Source organism: Melozone crissalis, unplaced genomic scaffold (genome assembly GCF_028551555.1).
Source record: "Melozone crissalis strain CALT ecotype California unplaced genomic scaffold, PUWL_Pcris_2 ptg000007l_1, whole genome shotgun sequence".
NCBI classification, from domain to species: Eukaryota; Metazoa; Chordata; class Aves; order Passeriformes; family Passerellidae; genus Melozone; species Melozone crissalis.
The window spans coordinates 14392951-14420002 of NW_026535785.1; the positions used below are offsets into that span (position 1 = coordinate 14392951).

The window sequence follows — 27052 nt, forward strand, 5'->3', positions numbered from 1 at the left end:
ATAATGCTGGATGAGGCACACTGAGCTTTTGGGTGAAAACACAGAGTGTCAGTAATTATTACACAATTTAATTACACAGTGTTAACTAGTAATTACAATAAGTTTCTCTGACTGGTGGGGGCTAACTCCACCTGCCTGGGGAACTGGCCCTGCCTGGGGCAGGATTTAGGCTCCCAGTAACCAATCTGGAGAAAGGCAAGTTGCTCTTCAGGCAAATTGTCATAGACCTGCCAGAGGACTGTCACAGGATTTAAGTCACGGTAAGATCAGTAGGAATAGCTGAAAATGCTCTGAAGAAAAAATTTTCCAGCAAGAAATATTGATTTGATGCAGTTTGGGTATTCTTCAGGACTGTGTGAATTTTACTGGAAGTTCCTGATGGAAGCCTTGCAAAGGTGGGTTTTCCTAGCAGGGAGCCAGCAGCTGGCAGGGTCCAGAGATCTCCACCAGAGATTTTTCTGATGGGACAGGGAGGCAGCTGGGGAGCTGGAGACTAGATCAAAGCTGGTCTGATTTAGTTATTTAAAAAGAGGCTGTTCCCAAAAATTTTGTTCCATAGAAATCTTCATGATTCCAGATAATACACCAGACATCTTTTTTATGGTATAGAATGAAACCATTAAAAATATAAAGGAAATTTTCTGCGGATCTTAAAACATGTCCCAGGTCATCACAGTGATTGAATAAAGTTGTGGCTGAACAAAATGGAGACTTTTAATGGAATTTCCGGGGGGGGTGGAAGGGCAAATATTTTAGGAATGCACCTCAAATTTATTAAGACACAGCTCCCTCGCATTAGTTACTGCAAAAATCACATTCTGCTTATTATTTATACTCACTATAATGACTTTACTGATGACTTTCCACGCTTCTATTTTTTAATTGGGACATTAGCCTGAGAAACAGCCGATCCATGGAAACGTTTTCTTGTTATGATGCTGTTATCTAAATCAATGGGAGTGGGTTTTGTTGGGGTTTTTTTCCTTAATGTATTTTACCAACTACCAAACGCAGCGAGCTGGGGATGCTGACGGCAGCCGAGCGCTCCGGGAGGAGCCCGGGCGGGGATGGGGGTGCCGCCAACAGCGCGGCTTCGCTGCTGCGGGCTCAGGGGTTTCGCAGGTACTGCCAGCGCCGGCCGGGCAGCGAGCGAGCCCCAGCGGGTCCGTGGGTGCCAAAGCGGAGCGGGCCGGACTGCCAGCGAGCCCCAGCGGTCCCGGGGCCGGGTTAGAGCGGTGCCAGGGCCGGGCTGCCAGCGGGCCCCAGCGGTCCCGGGGCGGGTCCGGGGCGGCGCCTGGCGCGGGGGGCGGTGCGGGGCCGGGCGGGGGCCGGGCCCGCGGGGCAGCTGCGGCCGGGGCCGCGCATCCATCCATCCATCGCATCCCCGGGATCCAGCGGCCGGGCGGGCGGGGAGAGGCGGGCTCGGGCTGGGGCTGGGGCTGGGGCTGGGGCTGCCGCCGCCGCCTCCCCGCGCAGGGGCAGAGCCCGCGACGGGCGCACGGCGGGCGCTGCCCGGGCGCTCCAGGGAGGGGAGGCTCGTCCCCGCCGCCGCCTCGCTGGACATCGCGGCGACCATCGTGGGATGGGGCTCGGAGAGGCGCCCGCCTCCTCGCTCCCGGGCTGCGGGAGCCCCCAGGCAGCGCAGGGCAGTTGAATCCCGCCCGCGGTGGAGAGAAGAGCGGGACGCGATTTTGTTGCTGCATTCCCAGAAACGTCGCTTCCACCCGCCATCGAGTTTGAGCAGCCGGCCGTGGATTTTTTATTTGCTTCTCCGCAAAGCGAGGTTAGCCGGGAGGCTTTGGCTTTTTGGGAAGGAGCCCTGCCCCGGCCCACTGTGTGCGATGGATTGAGGCGTGCCCGGCTGCGCCCCCAGCCAGGTCCCCGCCCGCAGCCCACATAGATGCGATGGAAAGTCGGGGGCTGTTCTGCACCCTTTGTTACCTGATGTTCAACGCTCCTCTGCTGTTCATTGTCACCGGTGAGTGGGGAACTTCGGCCGCTCCGGGCACAACTTGCCGGCGGGGCCGTCGGGGCTGCGGGGCCGCATCCGAGCCGCAGCCGCCCCTCGCTCCAGGCTCGGCCTGTTCCCAGCGCGGGGCTGGGGGCAGGGAGCTGCCCGGGCGGGCTCTGGCTCTGCCTCTGGCTCTGGCTGTGGCAGAACAAGGTGGCTCTGTTGTTGGGCCGCAGCTGCCGGCAGCGCGCAGCGGGGCGCGGCGGGCGCACAGCCCGGGACAGTCCCCGCGCCCTCGGCGGGAGGGGACGCTGTCACACCGGTGGCCTGTATCAACCCGAGGGCTTTCTTAGAAGGACCAGGGGGTTTTGAATTCTCTTCAAACTTTCCGCTGAGGCCGCGGGTGCAGGGTGACGGGGCCGGCTCGGCCCTGCCCCGGTGCGCAGTCCTGGATGCTCTGCTCACCCTGTGGGCTCCAGGAAACCTGTGCCGCGCTCAGCGCTAGCTATCGAGCTGAAACAGCTCACGTTAGACTGATCTTGCCTTTTAATCTCTCTCGTTAACCAGCCCTTGTAACTCTATCTTCCCCTCCCAGCTACCTTTACTGAAGTTCCCAAAGATGTGACTGTTAGGGAGGGAGATGATATTGAGATGCCTTGTGCTTTCCGAGCCAGCGGATCCACCTCTTACTCCTTGGAAATCCAGTGGTGGTACCTTAAAGAGCCAGCCAGAGAACTTGCACACGAATTAGCCATCAGTGTCCCCGGCAGCAGGAGCAAGGTAATACATTGCTAAGGAGATGTATCTCTTCATCAAATGCAACATGCTTAGGCAGTGATCAGAATAAACTCAGCATTCCCAGAGTGCTTCCTCTGCCCAGTGCCAGCCACCAGTAGGAAGCATCAGCATGCCCAGGGCCTTTGAGGAATGCAGGAGTACAGGGCAAGCACCATGAGGGACTTCATGTCAGGAAAAAACATCAGTGCTGTAAGGACTGTAAACAGAAAATGATAAATGTTCTGCTGCAAATCAGCAATGAGGTCCCAAGAAAAGCTGTTGTATGAAGTGTGGACAAGCCAAAACCAGTGCTAGACTGAGCTAGGAATCACTATAAAAGGTGGGAGAGCCTCTGCTCAGTGATAGTGCAGAGGGAGGCATGAGGGATACACCTCTCTGTTGGTACATTAACGTGGTACCAGTCTGCACCTCCAAAGGCACAGTTACTTGTCCACGTCCACACTTGTGTCCATACCTGAAGCTCAGCAAGATGTTTTCAGTCAAATGTAGCCATTAAAATGCATGAAGCAGAGTTAAATCCTGTGTGCCTTTTGCCCTCCCCCTAGAACGCTGCTTGGTCTGAGGGCAGGCTTCAGTCTGAATTTTTCAGCTGCATTTCCTCAGCATAAGCCAGTTCATTCTGCACCTCCCCACCAGAGCAAAGACAACTTGCAGGTGCCAAACGGGGCTCCGTGCAAGGAGTGGGGTAAAGCAGGGTTTGAGGCTGTGCTGCCCTACTGTGCAGGACATGTCATCCTCTCCAGCGCTGTCCTCTGTGCCAGCAGGGTGGCCCGTGGCAGCCTCTGTGCCCGTGCCAGCTCCCTCTCTGTGGCACGCTTGTTTTCCTGCAGAGCTCAAATAGAGATGCAAAGCATATAGACACTGAGCTAATGCGATGCCGCCTAGCTGGGGAAAGTGTAAGTCAGTTGTCAGACTGGGAAATAAATCGCTTGGATTTAAATGTCTTCTTTAACCTTATATAAAAACTGTGAGCTGCTTTTACAATAAATGATGACAGAGCAAGCCTGGAGAATGATGACCGTCTCCCTGAGAGGCGTATCAGTGAGGTCTGAGGCATCACTTAGGTTTACAGTGGTTGGCTGGAGACAAAAACATAACCAGATATGAAATGTGCTGCGTGACACCTGCTCCCAGGGTGTTTCAGGACTGAAGCTCTGCCCTGAGCCATGCAACATCCAGCTTGCCCAAGCCCTTCCCTGCTGTGCTGCTGGTGAAGCGTCTTCTCCAGTGTTTGTCAGTGACTGTGAGCAGCAGAGCATGCAACAAGCATTTCTTTGGCTGCTGTTCTCACCCTTGGGGAAGGCAGCGCTTCTGTGGGGCAGCATGGGAACTTTACCCAAACACTCCCCCTGGCTGAGCACTGCTTTGCTGCCTTCCCCATCACCTGGGGAACTGCCTTGAGCCACACAGGCTGTGTGAATGGCAAGCTGAGAAACTTGCATCTATCCATGTCCTGTCCTTCCACCGGGGTGGGAATATGAGCATCCTGTTGATGTGCTGGCAGTGCTGAGTCTAATTGCCCTTTTTTTCTGTTCTTTTAGGTAGCAAATAAGGATGCAACTAAAATCAGCGTAAGTGCAGCTCGAGATGGGTGCAGAGCCCTCCTCCCACGCGCGTGGGATTTACTGCATGGCCCCCTCCTTTCCTGACACACGAAGGCAGCTGGTCTCGGTGGCAGCCGCGCTCCTGCAGCACGGCGGGAGTGTGGCACGTTTCCCCTCCTCACTGTGCCGCGGCTCAAGACGCTGTTACCATCTGTTGCTGCTTTTGCAGTCACGTCTCATTCCTCGCAAATCCAGAGGAGGTGGCCCTTCCTTAGCCACGTTGGAAAAGGGCTGTGGGCCAAATCAGAGGAGAATCTTGAGTTTTTCCCCCGGCCTTCTGCAACCCCCAGTGGCCTGAGGCGGCCCCGTTCCCTGGCTGTCCCGCAGGACACCCGCCCGTGTCCCTGCGATGAGCCCGGGAGCCGCTGCCCCTCTCCGCGGTGCTGAGCGCTCGGGGCAGGAGAGGGGACAGGAGGGCGGGGGCTGCGCTTTCCCCGGGGGGGTTCGGGGCGGTCCGTGGGGGCCGGGGGGCGACAGAGCCCCCGCGGGGGCGGGTGGCGGAGCGCTGGCGGTGACAGCGGGGAGGTGGCGCGGGGACGACGGGGACAGGGCTGGTTGTGGATATCCCCCGCGAGGTGGGGCTTGGGCAGCGATGTGCGGGCTCTGTCCGCTGCTCTGGGGGAGCCAGCCCGGCTCCTGCTCCGGCAGCAGAGGGCAGGCGCTGGGCCCGTGCTGAGGCCGTGCCGGCCGTGCGCTCTCTTGCAGACGGTCCGCGTCCAGGGCAATGACATCTCGCACCGGCTGCGCCTGTCGGGCGTGCGGCGGCAGGACGAGGGCGTCTACCAGTGCCGCGTGTCGGACTACAGCGACGACGAGACGCAGGAGCACAAGGCCCAGGCGCTGCTGCGCGTCCTGTCCCGCTTCGCCCCTCCCGACGTGCAGGCGGCCGAGGCCGTGTCGCACATCCAGAGCGGGGCCGCCCCGCGCCGCCACGGCCCCGCCGCCCGCCCCACGGCCCCGCCCGGGCCCGCCAAGCGCCCGCCGCCGCCGCCGGCCCCCGCCCCGGGCGGCACCGCCACCAGCGCCACCGCCGCCGCCACCGCATCGACGGCCGCAGCCTCCTCGGCATCGCCGCCGCCCGGGAAGGCCGCCATCCTCCGCCAGCAGCACGGGTCAGGTACGGCGCGGCGGGAGGGACCCCGGCCCCGCACGGGAGGAGCCCAGGAGGGCGGGACCCCGTTCCCGCACGGCACTGCCCCGGCACTGCCATCGCTTGCGGGACGGGCACGGTGACCCCGCTGCCACGGGGGACTCTCGCTGTGATGCTGAAACTGAGCAATCGCACCCGAGGCTGTTGGCAAAGTGCGCTTAGGGTGTCCTAAAGGCGCTTAGGGACTGTGCCTTGCCCCTGGACAGGAGTGAACACAGGCACGGGGATGGGGAGATGGGTCCGAGTACGAGGCTGGGACCTGCATCCCTTTGGTGGGTGCAATGGGGGGCCCCACATTCAGAACTCCCTTGCAGTTTTTTGGGTGCAGTGTCTGAAAGTAGCTGCAGCCTCAAGTGAGCAAAACACCATGGATGTTCTGCAGAGAATTCAGATTTGCAGAGAATTTAGATCAGCGAGTGGCTTACAGGGCTGGTTGTCCCAAGCAGATGTGAGGCCTGTGCAGAGCAGGATGCAGATTCAGAAGGGAAATGTCAATTGCTGTGTAATGAGCTCCACATCTGAATTAATGGCAGGATAAGAGTTGGAGATACAGTGCTCTATAATGTTTTCCAAATGTAAAGATCATGCTAATACTGATTGTCTATCAGTTAATACTGTATTAAGTTATTAATGCCACATTACCATACTGTGGTTTGCCAGAGAAGGCAGTTATAAACCTTTATTTATCCAATGACAGGAATGTCTGGGATGAAGAACACAGTCTTAAATCTGCATTGCAAAAGTGTTTCAAGCTTCAGAGGTGTGGTGCTGCTCTGGCTGGGCTTCAGCTCTCCCCTCAGCCACTGTCACTTAGCTGGTGTTGAACAAATGTCCCTGCCAAGTTATCTGTGGAAAAGGGGAACAGTTTTGTGCCACTAACTGTGCAGGGAAGGCCCTGAGCTCCCCTCTCTGCTGAGCCTCTTCTGACGTAGATTCATAATCTTCACGCAGGGAAGTTCACACTTCTTCCTGATACCTCTTCACACTTCCTGGGCAAGCAGTTGCAGGTTTTGGCTCACAGTAATGGAAATCATTTTTATATGGGTCACTGTGACCTGCTGGTGCTTTACAGGTGCTGTGTTTTATCTGGCTACTACTTCTTCCTGTTTCCTGAATAATTTAGTTTCTTTCTTCTGTAGAAATGCATGTGAAAGTCAGATTTTACTCCTTATCATTCCCAAGACTGAGCTGGTTGTTCATTGCTGTCTAGTGGGAGATAAGGTGACAGTTCCTGAGATATAACTACAGGTGCTTGTGGGCATTTAAAGAAGTTCATTTTGCTTTTGCTGAGTCCACTGACCCCAAGAAATTAAACCAGAGGCTCATGATCTATCATTTTTTGTTTAGAAATATCTGCTTTTCTCCTGGGACCCCAGGGCTGGGGCTTGTTCTCGTGTTTCCTCTCCACTCTGTGACTGTGTGAATTCCTGCAGTGCTTTCCATGCTGACAGTAGAGGCTGGCTTAAGGACTTGCAGCACTGTGCACCCTGCCTGCTGAACCCAGAGCTCATGTGGTGCCTATGAACTAGACCAGGATGGTGGGAGTGCAGCGGGCTCAGTTCCACGTCAACAGATGGATGTGAGCCTGTGCTGCCAAGACAGCCTGTCACATATGCCTGTGAGGGCAAGACCTCCTGCCCAGATCAGCTAAACTGCTGTCTGTCCTGATTTTTTACATGTCTGTGGTTTGGGATATGGCACTTGTGCATCGTTTCAAGGCTGCATTAAAATCTGAAAATAAACTGGCAGTGTTGTGGCCAGCAGTGGAGGCAATGGAATGATTTAAATCAGTGAAAAGGGCAGCAGAACACAGAAAAACATCTAGTGGGGGTCTCCAGGTGGAGACTGATGCTGAGGGCTACAAAACTGGCTAAACAAAAGTCTGCTGTGAGCTCCCTGCTGGGCACACAGGTCTCTGTGAACAGTGCCACTCTGTGGCAGCTCCGGCGTGGAGAAAGCCAGGTCAGACTGTTCCTGTTCCTGTACTGACTTCACAAGGTGTGAACCAGCCCCTGCTTTTGTCCCCAAAAGAGAGAGGTAATTATTCGTGTATTTTGGTATGGTCCTCTTTAGAAATAATGCCTTTTCACCCTGCTTGAATCAAGATCTCCCTGGATAACAGGCTTCTCCCTGGTTTGTTGTAATTTCTGTACCTGTGTTGTTTGGAGCTGCTTGTAATTATGAATCAATAGAACATCAATGACAGCATGGCTTTGGAAACTTGTACCTGAGGGATTTGACCCTCAAAAATTCCTGATTCAGGTGCTTTCTGGGCCAGAACTGCCTGAGTGTTGTTACCACAAGATGTGTCTTTGGTTGCTTCTGTGAAGCAGATTGCTGCTGTCCCAGTCCCCATCTCCTGGGTACTTTAGAAAGACTGTCTGGGACAGGGATTTGGTCTGAAGCTGAGAGACAGCCTCAGTAGAGGCAAGAAGTCTTCCCTAGACATGAATGTTGCATAGAAACCTGGATAAAATATTATCATGGCAGTCAGTGTGGTGAGGGCTTGCAAGAGGAAAGGAAGACTGGGGTCTCCAGTGCTGCCACTCGGGTTGGATAAGCACTAAACTTTCTCCTAAATGTCCTAAAAGAAAATGACATCTTAGACCTTCTGAGTTTCCCATTTGTATGTTAAAGTGGTGTTCTTTAGAGCTACAGTTAGCTGCAGTAATTATTGTTCTCCTTAAAGAATGCAGTTGCTTTATAGGAAGTGGGGGTTTTCCCCTTTATTTACTTCTGGGAACTAGAAGCCCTGTTTTGAGTCCACCCCCAAGGCAGTGTTGTAACTGGTTTTCCACCCAGTAGGGCCAACAAATCCAACCAAATCTTTGTTCATGTGGTGTTTGGGCTGCAGGACCTAACCTTGTGTTACTGTATGAGTTATATCTGCACAGCACTGTAGTATACATGCCTCATTATCCTATTTTGAGCTCCATAACACATACAGATAAGTGCTTGCACCAAATCTGTGTGTAATAATTGAATAGTCTGATACATTTACAGTACTTAGCATTTCTAAGTCTTTTCACTGTACACAGGGATATTTCCTCTGTATAAAGGCAGAAATGTGGTTGAACAATGGATTTGCTATCAGTGATTAAGAAACATCCTCATTTAAGAAACTGCAGAGCTCTTCCTGAGAGCTGATGGCATGGCACTAGCTACTAGCTACTAGCTATGAATTGGCCTCTAATCCTATTTTCCTTGCAATAGAAATCTTCCCAATGCTTTCAGTGTGGTAAGAGAGGGCCTCTATGTACTTGGATTCCAATAAACATGATTATAGATCAAATGCTCCATTGGGATGTGCCTGCAGGGCTCTTGTTGACTTCAGCTGCTGCCCCAGCCATGCACCATGGAGAAGTGTGATTCTTTACATCTTCTAAGTGAACTGAAACATGAATTTATCAGGATAAATGTGTCTGTTACTGAGATTATTTAAAGAGCACAGAGTCTCATCTGACAAACTGGGTATAAACCGAAAATCCATTGTTTTGAACATCATCAGAAATGGTATTTGCCTGAATTCTGTGTCAGCATTATGGTATATAAGGCAATAGATCCAGTATAACTGGAAAATTGACCAATATGCCACAAATATTAGCTACTTAAACAGAATTTTATCTGTGATGTTTAAACAACCATTTAAAAACTTGGTGCTGTGGTCTCATGGAAGCCTGGAAAATGGGATTTGGGCTGTGAGGAGACAAAGATCTTCTGGCAAGAACATTTTTAACCCTCTCAGAGAAGCAGTCATCCCTGTGGTTCTAAATGAAATAATATTGAGCTTTTAGTTTAAATGCTTGTACACCAATGGAACCCTACACTGTAGGAGAAAAATGAGGGTGAGCAAGTGAAAGTGTGCAAGTTGTTATTGTTTGGAAGTGCTCTGGTTTTACTGGGCAGAGCAGGGACGATGCAGAGCATCACTAAGTGATCACACAGCATCTCTGTCTCAGGAACTTTGTAGTCCAAGAGAGGAGAGAGACAGATAAGTGACACCAGAACAATAACTGACTTTGTTGAGTCGGGTGACAGCTGTGAAATTAAATATGAAAACTTAATTTCAGATCTTCTGAATTTAAGTCCAGTGCCTTAGTCGTGAGACGAACTTTGTCATCTGATGGTGCAGTAATAAACAAGGATCTCCATCCTGACCTCCTGGGAGGGAAATTGACTGTATTACATCCTACCAAATGGTCTCCAAAATGAGTGCCTGTGTATTGGCTTGGGGGCAATTTTTAGTTTAACTTCTGAGCAGAATGTAGATCAGACGTTGCAGCTTCCAAATTCCCTTTTATTTGTTTGATCTCCAGCCTCAAAGCTCAGGAGTGAAAGCTTTAAATAAAATAAACAAAGATGGGAGTGTGAAACAAGAGTCTCTAGGAGGAACGCAGGCTCATGTGCTATGCACAGATGAGGTGGTCATGGCAAGGAAGAACACAAACCTTCCCTCCATGCCTGAAAGCCTTTCATGTGTGAGGCAGGAGGAGCTGTGCAGCAGCGCCAGCCCTGCAGCCCCGTGGTGCTGAGCAGGGCAGGGCAGGCACAGCCAGCCCAGCTGCAGGCACATGGAGATTGTGGACACTCAGATCTCTGTGGGGCACTGGCAAGCAAGAAACCTGTCTGTGCGGCTCAGACAGCACAGGAGGAGCACAGGGTTATGTTGGTACAGCTGTGGCTGGTCAGGGGCACTCTGTGCTTGGGTTTGGGCTAACTCTGGGGTACGGTTTGAATTCAGGGCTCTCCTGCCTTTGTCAGGGCTTTAATGACTCTCTGCCTGTTGGAGCCAAGCCTGTGGAGCTCGTTTATGTTTGATAGATGAACATTACATGGAATAGCAAGGAAGGAAAGTCTGTGAGGCTGTTCAGCCCAGGCTCCCTGCCTTTCCCACTCAGTAATGTCTGGGTCTACTCCACTTCTCCTGTGCTTTGTATGAGACCATGTATGAGCTCAATTCTGATGTTCCTTGTAGTTAAATGCAACCTGGGTCACGTCACATTTTCCTTTACATTAAATAAAGTAGCAAGACAGAGGCCATAACTGAATTATCAGGCTGACCTCCTAAATGTCACTGGATAATAAACATGCAAAAAGAATTCTCATTAAATACACATCACTAGCACTTTAATATCTAGGCAAATTAGACTGCTTTGGGGACAAGTGAGGTCAAATATCTTCTTTTGTGTCTGTGTAATGTGGATTAATTCTCGAAGTGGACAAAAGCACTAACTGCTGTACTGTGTCACCTCATTATCTAGGGCAGAAACAAGCTGTGCCTGGGTGTTTTTGTACTGTGGAAATGCAATTTATTTGAGTAACCTCCTTTCAGCGGTTCTTGCTTGTTCCCCAGAGGACAGACAAAACTGTACTAACCTATTCTACTCCAGCCTGTTCAGTGCCCTTGAAGAAATCCAAATATTATTTGAATTTCTTTGAAATCTTTAGGTTACAGATGAAAAAATCTTTAAAAATATTACTAAACACAATGAAGGGGGTATTACTGGTCTTTTTAGTGAATATTGAAGCTGTATCTAACACTGCTCTAGATTTCTATATCAGATTGATTCACTAGTGAGTGAGAATTAGAAATTTATATGAGGAAAGGCTCGGTGCACTCACATGTGTTTTTGCATGAGCAAACAGCATTTGGGGCAGGAATACATATGTAGTGCTGGTTCTTTTACATTATTTCAATAGATACTTTGCAAAGCAGAGTCTTAGTTTGAAGCACCAGCTGACTTTGTATCTTTTATGAGAGGCAGTAATTGTTACTCACTCCCCACCTCAGCTATACTGGTGCAGCTTTACTGATGTATAAACTAATGCTCGAACTGTGCTGTCGATTTATATAGGTCCCTAACAGTTTAAAACTCAGCAGTGGTGGCACAAAGAAATGCCCAGACATATCTGGTGCCGGTTTTGAGAAGGTTTTTAGCAGTGTAGGCTGTAGCTGGGAAGAAAACACGAAGTAGCCTCTGCCAGGAAATGAATCTTACAGTAGTCCTGAGTAGGTGTTTCCTTTTTACTTAAGAGAGCCTGACAGGACTGTGCTGGCAATAAAAGGAAGTTGCTTTGGATTTTGATTTAGCTTTGCTAAAGCAGTAAGAATGCTGTCAGGCTCACTATTGCTGTTTACTATGTGTTTTTTAAAATTAGATAATGGTAGAGCAGTCCCATATGTCAATAATAAACAGTTCAAGTAGGTTTGTATTGGAAAAAATGGGGTTGTCAGCAGAATGGTATTATTTGTCACAACAGCAGCTAACAACCAAGCACTTTATATTGCTAGGCTGTTATCAGCTGGGAGGCAATTTTATTAGCTGGAAAGAAGAGCAGTTTGGCAGAGCAGCGCCGTGCTCAGCAGAGGGGTCTGTGTGAGCCAGCACGAGCTGTGCTGGGCTGCAGCAGGAGCTGTGCTCACCGAGCAGGGAGCACAAACACTGCCCTCAGCAGCTGCTCCCACCCTGCCCTGCTGGGAGGGAAGGCTCACCTGGAACAGAGACTGCACAGAGCCAAACAATAAAGGAGGGATTTATTAAGAGGGCAAGCACGACTTAGAATGGCCACAAAATGGACGAGTGGTCACTTTTATAAGTTCAGATCCATTAGTGTATTGCAGCTAATTGTCCAGTTACAGCTTTAGCTGATGAAGTCCAATGAAGTCCAATCCTTCTTGTTTCTTCTCTTTGGTCTACCATTGTTTATGCTCTTGGGCTTGAGATCTGGATCAGCTGTCCTTGGTGCCCAGCTAGAGAGGGAATTGTTTTGTCTCCCTGCTCTGTGCACAGAGCTCACCATCCCCTAAAACAAAGCCTCACACTAAAGCAGCACAGAATCTGAAAAATAGAAAAGCTAAGACCTGAGGCACCAGGAGCAAGACATCCCTGTGTGAGCAGGGAGAGGCTCTGACTTCCAAAGGGAGCTCCCTCGTGGACATTGTCTTCCACTCCTGTTGTTGTGTTGCCATGCTGCTGCTGGAGTTCAGGAGACGTGGCAATGTAGCACCTGAGCTCATGGGTTAGTGGTGCTCAGCGTGGTGGTGCTGAGCTCATGGCTGGGCTTGGTCATCTTACAGCTCTTTTCCAGCCTCACCCATTCTGTGATTCTATGGGTAAAATTCATCAAACTGACATAATTAGAAATAGTTTACTACTTTATAATTTTTTTAATTGTCCCGCTAATCTGAATCCCTCTCACACCGAGGAGCTGGAGATTTCACATGTACAGAGGGTACTGAAGAATATCCCATGTCCACAGTTTTGTCAAATAATCCCTTGCTGCCTTAATCTGTAAAGCTTGGCCCCCCTTACACCTAGGGCACAGCAGAGTCTTTAGTTAACTTCAGTTAACATCTAGCAAATATCAGTCATTGAGAATATTTGGAGGGTCTCTGTATTTGTGGGTCAGTCCCAAAATGCTGCTGTTTGTTTATAGCAAAAAGATGATCCCTTTTTTATTGAAATCACAGGCTCTGCTTTTTTTCCAGGCACATGCTCTCGGTACAGCCATTTCTCGTGTGTCATCATGCATTCTGCTAATGCACTTAGCTCTGGTTTTTTAAGTATGGACAGGATAGGGTTATTTAAAAAAAAAATCCTTAATCTGCACTTGCATCTGCTTAAGTTTAGTAATTCTGATTGGAGTGATAATTACAACTACATTGGCAGCTTGTTCCTAATCCTGATCAAGTAAAAAATACTCTAAAAGCAGTGAAGTAAGAACCACAGGGTCATCGTCTATTTCTGGGTTGCAAATATTTACAACTTGTATCAATTACAGGATATGAAATCTGTGTTTCAGTCCAGTGGGACTCATTGTCAGTCCTTTCATAAAGTCACTATGGAATTGTGTGACCATATCTAGCTTGCCTGCTTTTCTGCAATATGACTTTTTAGTCCTCCTACTTATAATGAAAAACCTGAGAATATGCCCCAAACTTGCTTCAAAACTCAGTAGCTGAAACCAGCTCCCAGTATTTTTCATTACCTTGTGATCTGAGCAGTTTGAGTTCTGCTTTTGCTATTTATGTGTATGGATATATTCTAGAATTGCTCACATAATAGTACAGAAGAAGGAAGTGTAGGACTGGCTGCTTATTCACCACCTGAGCTACCACTCATGCAGTTACTTATTTTTCTCTGTATTTTAATTTAGAATTCATTTTCCACCAAATTTCATTACAAAGAATTTTGTCTGTCTCATTATTCAACTTTCAGGGAATGAATTAATGGTTCTTGGTTTTGTTAAGTTAATTTTAGATCATGGAACAGCAGAAAATTCTGGAAATTAAGACAAATTCATAATTGCATGGTTTAAGTGTCTTAATAAGATGTTTGGCAAGGAGAGATCATCCCACAGATACAAAAGCAGAAATCTGTTTATGTGAGGGTATTACAAAGTAGAGACCAGCTGCAGGTCTTAAAAGAGGAAAGTTACTGGGTTATTTAAATGCACACCAATGGAAAGAATTTGAACTGTATAATCTATATGGAATGAATTACTCATTTTAAGCATTCAGGGTGCATTTCTGTTCTCCATTGACACCGTCTGGAGCAGTGTTTCCTTTTGGAGCTTGTTATAAATTACTCCTGCTGTTGTCTTGAAGTTACTCTTTAATTTCTCCCAAGTGGAGATTTGGTGTGGTTGGGTGGTTTGTGTGGCTCTCTCCAGTGCAGAAGAGATCCCAGGAGCAGCTCCCAAGGCCTGGCTCCCTCAGCTCAGCTGCTGGGCTGTCAGTGGGCACTGCCTGCCCTCAGTGGTGTTCACAGGCACATGCAGTGGTTGAAGAAGCAGAGGGAGGCTTTGGTAAGCTTTTATATTTTTCAGATTCTGTGCTGCTTTAGTGTGAGGGTCTGGGCTTCCTATTAGGGGATGGTGAGCTCTGTGCACAGAGCAGGGAGAAAAAACAATTCCCTCTCTAGCTGGGCACCAAGGACAGCTGATCCAGATCGCAAGCCCACGAGCACAAACAACAGTAGACCAAAGAAAGAAAACAAGAAGGATTGGACTTCATAAGCTAAAGCTGTAATTGGACAATTAGCTCCAATACACTAATGGATCAGAACTTATACAACTTATGGTTGTTCTGTACACTTCTGGCTACCACAGAAGGGAAATAAGGAGATTGAGGGAAAATATTTCCCTTACTGTGTTACCCCCATTTCTTGTAACTTTAGTGGGAGATAGTTTTTTGCCAGTCTCTTGGCAATGAAACTGCTTATTTCTCTGGGAACCTAACACCAGAAGTATTTGTGTATAAATATAGGATAATTTCTTGCTTCATAGCAGATATGGATTTCCCTGCATTCATCACTAGTTCAACAATTCCTGTTTGTGATAGCTGTTAAAACAAAAATGTTGTGCCTTGCAGACCTGCAGCAGCTGTGGAATGGGTCAGACCAATTGTCCATTTAATCCTGTGCCTTATGTCTAATGATGTCCTTATGATCCAGGAGAGGGAAGAGCCTCTGCAGAGGATCACAGAGCACTTGGCTGCTCTGTGTACCATCAGCATGTTTGGCAGGGATTGCCAGCACTAGCATTTTAAGGAAAATTTGGCCTTAATGAGTCTCAGCTAAAATGAGCTCTGTTGAGATCAAAATGCACCTCAATAGCTGCAGGTGCCTTAAGAAGCACATCCCCAGCTCCTGTACCACTGCCTCTGTCCTGTCCCACAGGCACTCACACACTGAATTCCAGCAGAGCACTGCAGTGCTTCAGGAAATCAATACTGCAGAAGGAATGTTTTTCTTCTCTCAGCTTCTTATCAGAACCAAACTTTTATTTCTGCATCATTTTCTTGCATGACTACACCTCTCTCTCATTTCCAACCAATTTATTTGTTTTCTAATCTGTAGCCTTACTGCTATCATGCTAAAACACTAAAGTCTAAAACAGTAAACCACTAAAACACCAGTCCTCTGTACTAGGTGAGCTTTTTGAGTTGTCAAATCAAGAACAGTAAAAATTAAGGACCAGGCTTAATTCCTTCAACAAGAAATTGGCTTTTTCCTCAAATACACATTATTTTTCTGCCTATTCATACTGTGCTGCCCTGTATGCAGCTTCTGTAGAGTTATCAAGCCTTAAATTCTGCCTCACCTCATTGTTTTCAGGTGAGTTTAGCCAAGCACATAAATAGATACAGGTATGGGCAAGCAAATTAATGTAATTTAGTGTCCTCTTTTCAGGACTGCTAAATACTCCAAATGCAAATGGAATCTCATTTAAAATATTAAAACCTGTTGAGTTTCCAAAACCAGGACAGGAGGCTTTCAGTAACTCTTGTAATGTGAGGTTTTGGCAATTCACCTCTAAATATGGGCCTGAACATTGCAGTGGATATTTTGAGAGAGAAGTGGAGAAGCAGTGAAAAACTCAGGTGTATTTGAGAAGACCTAAAATGATGAGTTTTACAAAACTCTGGTCAGTGTCTTCTGGCCAGTAAAATTGCTTTCAGCTTCCTGGAGAGTTTGAGGTTGTGGTGTGGATAAGGAAGTGAAATGTGGGCATTATCATGAAAGGTGTGGAGGGCAATGCTGGTAGTTTCACCTGGCTGTGTGGGAAGATTTACTCCTGACCTTAAAAACCTTGATGTCATGGATGAAGGAACAAAGCAGAATCACAAGCTTCTACCTGCATGGTTGTGTAGAAATAAAAACATATGCTGACTTCTGTGAGGCATTTTCTTGAGATGAGTTATGGAAAGCTGTTCCAAAACTCGGCGAATCATAAATAAAAACTGTGGTGGATAGAAAACTAATTTTGTCATCGTGCCTTCTAGGCAGGTTCAGTGGCAAGCAGAGCCCGTGCAGTTGCTCATAAATATGTGGGAAGTCAGCACTGCTGAAATTAGCTCCACCAAAAGGCAGCTGAGCTGCTGTCTGTGGCTGTGCCTGGCAGGATGATCCACAGCCACCAAAAGCCAGAGCTGTGGGGGCACCACAGCTCAGTGGTTTTTCTGTGGTACCAATGCTGCTTTGAACAACACCTCCTGCTCCATGCAGGGCTCTAGGGTAGAGCTGGGAGGGTCTGCAAAAATCAACACAGGCTCTGCGTGCACTTCTGCACAGCATCCTGGAGAATTATCTCCTGGGGAAGAGTGGGAATTTTAAGGCATTAAATACAAAACAAAAGGTAAAAAAAGCACAAGTGCAGTGTGTGGATTGTGCTCGAAGTACTTAAGAGTGGAAGGGTGTAGACAGTTTATAAGATCTTGTCTCAAACTGTGGAATAGTTCTAATGGGGTGTAGCATATTGTCTCTTTGGTTCAGTAAGTCTATAGTGACTTTAGTCATTTCAATTAAAAACTTCTAAGAAGCTCTTAGGTCTGAAGTTGGGGAAATTTAATTCAATGCAAGTGCTCCAAATGTATGTCAGTGAGTGAGAATCTGTTTTATCTAGGAGGTTATTGTTTGTAATGATCCTTGACTAGCAGCCCATGTCAAACTCCATTTTTTGCATAGATACCAGAACAAGAACATGTATCAAGTGCAGCCTAAATTTTCTGAACTGATAGAACAGATCAATCTGTTTGGCCACCTCTTAATGAAATGCCAGGTTTGAGGGCTTTAATTGGGCATTGTTCTGTAAGGAAATAGGCCAAGGCTAACAGGTCACTGCATAAAAGCACTACAGAGAAATGTCTCGTGACCCTGCCAGCCAGGGCCCCAGCTCCATCATCAATAGGCAGTCAGATTTTAGGTGTTATCTCATCTTTCAAGGAAAATAGGCTACTGATGTCTTTCAGCTTTTTATTATATGGGCCACTGCATTTTACCACCATCTCAGAAAGAGACATCAAAGGACTTCTCAGATTCTTTCTAGTAGGAAAAATAGGTGACTGCAGGAAGCTGTGGGTTTTGACCATTGGTTAAATATAGCTTGCAAAAGAATCATCCCTATTTTTTCTGGGTGTCACAAGTCACTTGGTTAATTAATGTTTGGTTTTGATTGAACTGCTTTAAGTCAAACTGTGATTAATTCTGGCATAAAAAAATATTAAATAGAAAATTACAGTAAAGCACTATTATGTCATAAATTGCAAAAAAGGATGAATGATGCCAGAGAGCAATTCACCATACACAAAGAGAACAAATTGTTCTTGTTCTGCATGGTGGTAGACTTTCCCTTTTGGCCATGAGCATATAAATATTTTAAAAGCAAAGTTATAAGTCTGTATAGTGATAAATAAGCTTGCAATAACAGAACACCAAATAAATATTCCAAATATCAGTGAAATGTTTTTCCCAAGTGTCTGTAGTTTGCAAGTAACTGTGCACTCCTGATTTAGGGTGTCTGGACAAGAACCCTCTGTCCTCACACCTGGATCAATCATGTGTCCAGAGCCTCATGCTCAAGCCCACATTTTGTTTGCTTACATCTACAGATGTAGCAATTTATTAACTAAAAGTCAAGACTTCTACTACTGCAGTAACAGCAGAATTGAGGACACTAAGTTCAGTTTGTTGTTGAAATTCTTTTTCTGGTCTGCTTATATTTAGAGGGAGGAGAATTCTGAAGTTCTGTGTGTCCAATTCTGCCTGAAGTCTTAGAGCAGAACAGCACTGAATCAGTATGAAAAAAGAAGTTTGTATGTGGTGTTCAGTAAGAATAATCACTTTCAAATAGTTTTTTTTTAATATGTTTCATTTAACTGCTGAGATTCTGTTAGCAGAGTCTGAACTCACATTCTGCCATCAGAGAAGATGGAGAATATAGGTTAAAAACAACAGCAGTTTCTACAGAAGGAAAAGACAAAACTTGGACTGTTGAATTCACAGTTCTGCATTGAAATTTAAACTAAAACTAATACATAAAGGTAAAACCTACATAGGAATGATTTTGATAGGCAGGCACACAAGGAGCTGTGACTAATGCTGCTTTCCCTTCAAAGCAGAAACCATCCTAAGCTGGTGTTCCTGGCAGCCCTTCAGCACCACAGTGGTGAGGACACTTGAGCCTCAAGAGCCCATTTCTCCAGGCTGAGTTTCTCTGTGTTTCCAGGGGAATTCCCCCTCACAGAAGCACATCTTGCTGTCTGATCAGCTGGCAGCATCTCAGACTCGAGCCATTGAAAGCAGGGAAAGAATGGGTTCTCGGGAGAGAAGAATGGGTTCTTTCCCTAGAAGGGAAGGAATGGCTTCTCAGCACCCTCAGGTTTGATCACAATAAATATCCAAGGCCAGCTCTTCCCTGCAGTGCTGGGCAGGTGTGGAATTGGCACAAATTTGGCACTGAGCTGTGTGCAGCTGGCAGGCTGCCCCTGCCATCCCCAGGCTCAGGGGACAGTGACAGCCCATGGGGACTGTCCTGGGCTGGCCTTCTTGCAGCTGTGCCTTGTCACAGAAGAGAGGACATCCCTGCACACACTTCTAGTGTCTTTTTGCAATCAGTTGCAAACTAACTCCTTCAACTGCTGGAGTTAATTATGTTTGTTAATGATTTTTCAACTTTCAAAACAAAAATCCTGTATTCATCTTAATACCTTGCTGTCACTGTGCAGGCAGTCCTGAGCATGTGTTTGTGCATGCAGGGATTTAATTAAAACCTTAATAACGAAATAATCACCACACAGTCTGGGTGTCTGTGAGATAGCACTGTGGGGACATTTCCTGAGTTCCTCAATTGCACAGCACATTGCTGTATTCTGGTTTTGATGCTGGTAATCGTGCTCCAGCATTGCTGGTGAGGTGTGTGTAGATTACAAGGCAGCTGGAGCAGTGAGCCCAAGAGCAGTGCTTTGCTCAGGCACTGTTTGAGGCATTTCCTTTGATCATGCCACAGCTGGGAGAACTCACATGTCCTAGAGACCAAGATTAAAGTATTCACATTACCGTGCCTGAAGTGAGTTTCATAAACACAAGTGCCCTGATTACTTTTCCAGAGATACAGAAAACTTATTTGTAAATTTTTCATGCTTTGCAAAGTGTCTCTCACAGTGTGGGTGGCATTCAGTGTTTTGGGCATTGGTCACTCCTGTAGGTTGGGCGTTCAGCAGAGAGGAGCTCTCTCCCCAGCTGTCCTTCTGCACTTCAGCTGCAGGGCAGATTCCCACTGGACTCCTGCTTTTGTCCCACATCCATCCCATGCTGGTGAAGCTGCACAGCTGGTCCTCTGTGGCTCAGGAAGGTGTCCCTGGGGACATTTGGGCCAGGCAGCTGCTGTGGCCCAGCCTGGCCTTGTCTGCATGGGCTGAGCCGGGCTCAGGGAGTGCCAGGCACCCCTGGCCTACACTGCAGCAGTGGCAGGGGCTGATTCAGGGAAAGGGGCTGTTCCAAGGAAAGGGGCTGCTCCAAGGGAAGGGGCTGTTCCAAGGGAAGGGGCTGCTCCAAGGGAAGGGGCTGCTCCAGGGAAAGGGCTTGTTTTGCCTTTGCCTTTGCCTTTGCCTTTGCCTTTGCCTCTGCCTCCTCTGCCCTTGCCAGCAGCACAGCAATGGCCATTTCAGAGGTGACAGCAGAGCCTCATGCCTGTGTGTCCTGTTCTCCTGGCTGAGCATGGCCATGAGACCTCGGCCCCACGGCTCAGCCCTCCCATGCCAGAGAGAGGAGCCACACCACAGTGCACACAGCAAATGTGTGCTCACCTTTTTGTATCTTTTCAGCACACATTGCTGGAAAATTGAAGATCTGAGGGAGTATCTTGGTGTGCAGGGTGTGAGGCAGGGACAGGCTTGGTGGCTGTGGCTGCCCCTGGTTGCTGGGAGCAGTTTTCTCAGCGTGTCCTGCCCCATGAGTGAGCTCACTGCTCTCCTTGGGACAGGCTGACAGGAACAGATGTGTTCCACACCTGACCTCTGTTTTTCTATAGCTCCTGAGCACATTTTTAATTTAAAATTCTGCTCTTTCCCATAAAAGGTAAAGAAGATGTCAAGGTCTTGCTGTTCCCATTCCAAATGGAATGGGTTCATGTCCCGTTAATCAAGAAGTACAGACGCAGCATTTGTCATTTCCCTCTAAAGTAATGGGTGGTTGATACCTGTCATTTCTCAAGAAACTATATACCAGATTATGGTGTATTTATAGAAATCTCAATTGCTGGTAACTTGGCTGAAGCCAAGTTTAGGCATACCATTAGTAACACATAATGAAATGACCTCAGTGGAGTCAGATTTGGGAGGGGGAGGAAAAAGCCATTTGAGTTGAATAGCTTGAGGATGCTGTTTTACTATTAAAATTAAGCTTCTGACCCCTGGCACTGAAGTGATAAAAATGAATCTTCCTATATTTCTCTTTTGCATTTAATCTTCTATATTGGAAAAGATAAAAAATCAAATCTCCTTCTCTCCCTTGTCTCTTTCTCTTCTAGGTACAGGACCTATTTATGCTACAGACCCACTCCTATACATGTCCCTGTTAATACTGCATAAGCTTGTACATTTATTAGTAAACCACTGACGGACTGCTCCCTCCACTGCTCCTCAGCCAAACAGAAAGGAACCTATTTAATAACAAACACAACCCCTGACAAAGAAATCCCTACTGTTTTAAGGATGGACAGAAAGAGACTGAAAGAAGCATGATAAATTCTACATGGGGGGAAAAACATATTTTTGGGGATGCCACAAGAAAGTAAATCACATAGAATAATGCATCTAGTTTCCAGACTCTATGGTGTAAAGCCCTGCTCTGTGCATGGCACTTATGATTTCTCTATTTTAATGTAATATTTTTTTCTTTTCTAAACCTTCCCTCTGACTCTTCATTTTGCACGAACTGTTGAGCAGTTATCTTTATGACAATATGTAAAGATGTTGGGTCAAACCCTTCCTAAGAAAGGAAATATTTTTAGTAGATTATTGTGTTTAGGTTTTTTTGGATTTCCTTTTTCTTTTTTAATTAAATTATTTCTTTTGGAGACATTAAAAAGGTACATCTTACCATAATTAATATTCACTGTCAATAATATTTATTTTTAAATGAAGATTGGAAACAAGGTAAGACATTTGTTTATAAACTGTATTGTATATTGCTGAATAACAGTTGAATAAAAAGATTTTGAAATAAAGTTTTTACAGATGTGTGTGCCTTTCCCTGTGTCCTGAATGTCCCTGAGAAGGCTTGATGGCTGCATCCCTTCCATGCCTTGAGAAAAGATGCAGTACAAACAAAATAAAATTGAAATCAGTTACTTTTCAGACACCTTCAGCTGGTGCCAAAGCCCACAGCAGAACGTGCAGGCAGCCAGTCCCAGGCTGCTGCTGCCTTTTCCTTGGTGCCACAAGAAAGTAAACCACAGTTATCACTGGGCAGTCAGGGCAAGATCTGGTAGATGGACAGTGGGAGAGTGTGTGGCATTCAGTGTAAATTGCTTTAGTTTGCCCCAGGCTTCTCTGGAAAAAAGGTAAATCAAACCGTGGAAAATCAAAATAAATCATCCTGGAATGTTGTGTAACCTAGTTCCAAGGTTTGTTTAAAATATATTCAGATTTTTTAAAATGCATAATTTTGTCACTTTTCTTATCCAGGTGGGCTTCCTCTAAAGAAGCTTTTTTACAGCAAATAGTTATTTTTCTGTTGCAAAATGCTTGTTTTTCAAGTGAGCCTGTAAGATGACTTGGTAAAGGAACCTTTGTTAGCTGAATTTATTGAACTGCCTTGAAATTTCCAATGCCTGACTCTGACTCTTGTCCTGTCACTTGAGTGGCATTTTAGAGAGGAGTTTCCTTGTGGGAAAGGCAGAGTGGCAGCTCCAGTGGCAGCAGCACTGTGCCTGCAGGAGCTGCAGAGCAAACACAGGACAGGCCACTGCCTCACCTCACACCTGAGTCCTGTCCTGCAAGGAGGGCAGGGAGGGATTGCCATTCCCCAGGTGCTCAGCATTTCCCTTCTCTAGGGCTGCCAGTGACAGCCAGGAGTTTGTGCCCCTGGCACTCCCTGGGTTGTAGACCAAGCAGATCTGTGTTTGATAAGAGTACTACACTGTGGTAGTAAAAGCCTCTTGCACCAGCGCAGACTCACCATGGGGATCCAAAGGGGATAAAATCAGTAATCATCCCATTACTGCCAGCTGAAGGACTGGGGAGCAATCCATAATCCTCCCACAAAAAGCTGAACTGCTCTTTGGAAGAACAAGGAGGAAGTTTTTGTTGCCAGCCTGGAGGTGCAGCAGAGCATGAGACACTGAAGAACACAGTCCTTGGCTTCCATGTGCCACAGGAGCTTCTAAACCTGGAAGGAAAAGGTAAGTGGGGAAAAGATTAGCATGTTGGTCCATGTCTGAACAAATACCAGCATCCCTGTGTGGGAATCTGCTCAAGGACAGTTACTGCAGAGGTGTGCATGGAGCCTGCAATGTCAGGAGGGTTCTAATGCTTCCACCAAGGGCTGGTCATGCAAGTGAAACCTGCCTGTGTTTGGACTGGGGTCCTCTGGCCAGCTCTTCATTGCTGCTGCTGTTTTCTCAAGGGCAGAGAATATTTCTCAGGGCCTCAACTTCCTTCTAAAGGAGAGAATTTGAATTTTTCCACAAGAGGAAGAAGAAAATCTGCCTGCATTGATCTAAATAAATAGCTGAAGCTTGAAGCAGTGAAGCATGGCTGTTTAAGAGTAGTTATGCTTCTATTTCAACTTCAGCCCTGCCCCAATTGGTCTCCAAGTAAACAGGTATCTGCTTTGCTCTGATATTTTTGTTCCATCACTTACAGAGAACATTGTCTCTTAAATTACACACTGTGTGGTTTGGAGGAAATATATCAATCATCTTGAGTGTGTCCTTCCCTTCCTTTTGTAGCCTGTTACCTGCAAAGGGATGTGGCAGCAAGTTTTGTATGCAATGACAGGAGTAGAATTACCAAGGTCTTTTAGCCTTTAATCACATTAAAGGTGAAAAAATATTAAATCTGCAAGTAAAAGTAACTTTTTTATCCTTTCTGAGATCAGAATTAAGCATGCCACAGTAGGAATAGCAATTCTTATATTCTAATTCACCATAAAATCTCAGAAATACTAAACAATAACCTGAGGATTTGATGAAAAATCTCTTCCAGCAAGAGCAAAAAGCATCTTTTCTTTCCAGTAAAGATCTGTACACAGGCAGAGAGAACTCATTCCCAGCACGCAGGATAACTTCAACAAGTGAGATTGCCTTGCTTTACCTTTACCATCACCCTCACTACACGTCTGCCTTTAAAAATGTACAAAATGAGTCCTTCCGGTTTTGGGGCCATGGTTTCCACATTCGGACCAGCTTTTTTAGCACAACACACAGCCTATAATTGGCCCCCCATTCCTGTAGTGCAGGGAAAATAAGTGGCTAAAGAGGAGACTGCAGCTTTCAGTACAGTATTTAGTCCTTAAAAAGCACTTAAAGGAATGAGAAACATTTTGAAGAGAAATTGTAAAGAATTTGAAGCCTTATTGCTTGTGAGTGTGTTGAGAACTTTTGCTAAAACATCTGTCCTTTGAGAGTGCTCTTTCTTCTGAAAAGGGCAACTGCCTCACTTGTGCTGATTGTATTTACAAAGGGCAGAGCGAGGTTCCGCCGTACCCTTAATGGACAGGGGCTAGTGGCAAATCTTGCTCTTTCATAAATCTCAGCATTCCTCGTGGTGTCTGCTGTCAGAATCGATTAGGAGAGAGTGCCTGTGCTGCAGAGCTGTGGGGGGAGGCTGCTGTGGCTCCTGCAGTGCCACGGGGAGCCGGGCACAGGCTCCCCCTGCACTGGGCACAGCACCGGCTCCTCACACAGCCAGCAAGCAGGGAAACATGAGGGATGGCTGCTGGGGGCCAGAGCTGAGTCATCTGTAATATAATCATAAGGAAACACACATTTTTCCTGAGAGAAAATCAATAGAACTTTGCACTTTTCCTTGTAATATTTCCAGTCTGCGCCATCAGCCGCGGCTCGCTCACAGTTATGCTGCCATAAATCCACTGCGAGTTAATGGATTTCCACAAAAACCAATGGATTTACAGCACTGTAACAGAGCTGCTGCTACAGCCTTGCACATGTAAAAATACACGGAACAAAAGTAGTTTGATAGCACACAGGTGACCTTCAAAGTGCCAAGACCTAGCGAATAAAAACCAAAATTACCCAGTTTGTGGTGTGCTCCTTTTCTGGCAAAGTTCCCGAGGAAAATGGAGCCTGCAGTGCTGAGAACCTCGCTGTGCGTGGCAAGAGGGCCAGTCCCACTGAAGGGAAGATGGGAGAATGAGCAGCTTCACGCTGTGATGGAGAGTGCAAAAGAATGTCTGAACACATCATTTGTCATTTCCTGCATAAAACATTTTGGAGCCTAGTCTTGCTTAGAATTAGTAAGTAAGTAAATAATGTGCTCCCAAACTTGTGTGTCAAAACTATGTTGGTTAATGTATGAGCTGCCTCCGTTGCATTTGTTACTCCACAGCAAATTTCATGCTTAGCCAGAGGCTGGCAAAGTTCATTTATTCATTATCCCCAAACTTTGGGCAGTTATTATTCAAACGCCCCTAGTACATCTATTTAATAAGAAGAGAACAGAAAATTGATGGGATCAGAAATGTTAAAGTCTTAATTAATGCTTTTAGCAAAGACTGATTGGAGGGGGGTTGTTGTGAGAATATTAATGCGCAGCGAGTGTGTCTGGCTGGTGTCACTGGGCAGGGAAAGGGCTCTGCCAGCCCTGCCCAGGGAGCTCTGCCCTGCAGCCCCCTGAGCTCTGCACCTGGGGGACACCCCCTGCATCACCCCAGGGCTCTGAGCCTCCAGGGCAGGGAAAACCAGTGCTGCAGGCCTTGGGGAGCACTGAAATACCAGCATCTGGGAATTACTGCTGGTAATGGGTTTAAATGGTAAAACATCCACTTACAGCAGAGTAAAGATAGGGAGGTTCTTTCTTTTCTGCTGTTTCTGGGGTTCTGTGGAGTTTCTGTGCAGCTGTGCAGATGCTGTGCTGCAATGGGGGCTGCTGGGCAACTGGGGGCTTTGCTGTGGGCACACAGGGACCAGGTTTGGGTTTTGTTCATGCAGGAGCAGCTGCAATTATTCCACAGGAAAATTAACAGGCCTTGAAACAACGGGAACAAGATGAAGGCTTGAAGAATCCCAGCAAGGCAGGCTGTAAGGATCCCCTGCCTCAGCCTGTCCTGCCCCAGCACAGCAGCTGTGTGTGATGGGATGGGGAGGAGGGAGGAAGGGCAGGGAATCCTCTGAATCCTTCCCCCTCAGGGAAATCCCCAGGGCCTTGCCTTGGAGGAATATACCACGGAGTTTTCCCCAGCTAGGCTGAAGAGAGGACCTAGCCCATGGTGTTCTGCAGCACTATTGCCAATCTACATCAGATTGCTTCTCCCACTGGCCAGTGGACGCTGCCCACCCCAAATATTCATCCCTCATCCCTACAGTTACTGCCCTTTGCACCACCCCTGTGCACCAGGTCACTGGTACCTAAGTCTGTGCAGACCCCATGGTTTTGTCTTTGTTCCTGCTTTGGAATAAACCTTTGCTGGAATACATCATGCAAAGATCCTTCCTGCCTTTCCTCTGCTGAGCTCTCTGTGGTGTGTGTGTGCAGCAATTGTACCACCCTGCCATGCTGCAACAGGCAGGATGGGAGGTTGTCACTGAGTTTAGACCAAGTTTATAGAAGCCAGCAACCTCTGCTGAGTAGAGTTGAAACCTCCTATTTCTCCTCTGCTGACTGCCCACCTTCAAATTATAGCAATTATGGACATTGCAAGTAAAACTCAGTTACATTAAGAGCTGAATCAAAGAGGACTGTGATGTGGAGTTAGTTAATGGATTTCCCTATTTGTTGAGTATAGATTTCCTTTCCTGTTATTATTGAACTGGTTCTTAAATCTCATATGAGAAATCATCTGTAGTGTAATGCAAACTAAACTACCAAGATCTTCATAAATAATTCAAAAATGTTTACAGTTCAATTGAACATTATAGTTTCCTAACAGGAAATGTTTGGGATTTACTCTGGAGAAGATGGGAAAGGGGTCGTTACTTTTATTTCTATTCCATGACCAGATCTTTCAAAAACTTTCATTCATCTCTGTGTTAGTATTATCCTTGAAATAGGAAGCAACAGGTTAAGTCTTGGGGAGTATTACACAGGTGAAAAAAGAGATGACCACAGAAATGGACCCTTGTTTTTTGATTTTGTTGTAATTTTGCTTGGAAATCTGAAGTAATTTCTTTATTTTAATAAACTAAAATAGGAATTCTTCATTACTAAATATTTTTCAGGTTTTGAAGTTGCACTGACAATCCAGTGAGTATTGTGACTCATTTTGGGTTTTAGGGTTATCAATATAGTACCTAGACAGGTGTTGATATTTAGGCTGGCAGTCAAAGTCAGCAGTTTGGCAAAAATCAGTAACATATTTCTGATTTCTGTTGTGTTTTTATAATAGGTTTTAATTTATTTTTTCCCAACTGAGTCCGTCTGTATTAACAGTCTACATTAAGCATGAGATTTAGCTCTAAATTCCCATGGCAGAGCCTCTTTTTAATGCCCATGTTGTAATTTCTTTACTTACTGTTCTGGACTGTTGCGTTTCAGTGCTTCCAGAGTTGTCAGAGTTGATCCAAGTGATGGATACCTGTCAGTGTGTC

The 27052-nt window shown here is 46.8% G+C and overlaps 1 protein-coding gene across 1 annotated transcript; it reads left to right on the forward strand.

The window, feature by feature from the left end:
* Nucleotides 1-1548: 1548 nt before the first annotated feature.
* Nucleotides 1549-21480, forward strand: VSTM2B (V-set and transmembrane domain containing 2B). Its single transcript, XM_054296369.1, has 5 exons — nucleotides 1549-1978; nucleotides 2547-2731; nucleotides 4291-4320; nucleotides 5059-5470; nucleotides 20813-21480. Exons 1-5 carry the CDS (start codon nucleotides 1906-1908, stop codon nucleotides 20899-20901), a joined length of 789 nt encoding a protein of 262 aa, XP_054152344.1. The 5' UTR covers nucleotides 1549-1905; the 3' UTR covers nucleotides 20902-21480.
* Nucleotides 21481-27052: the final 5572 nt, after the last annotated feature.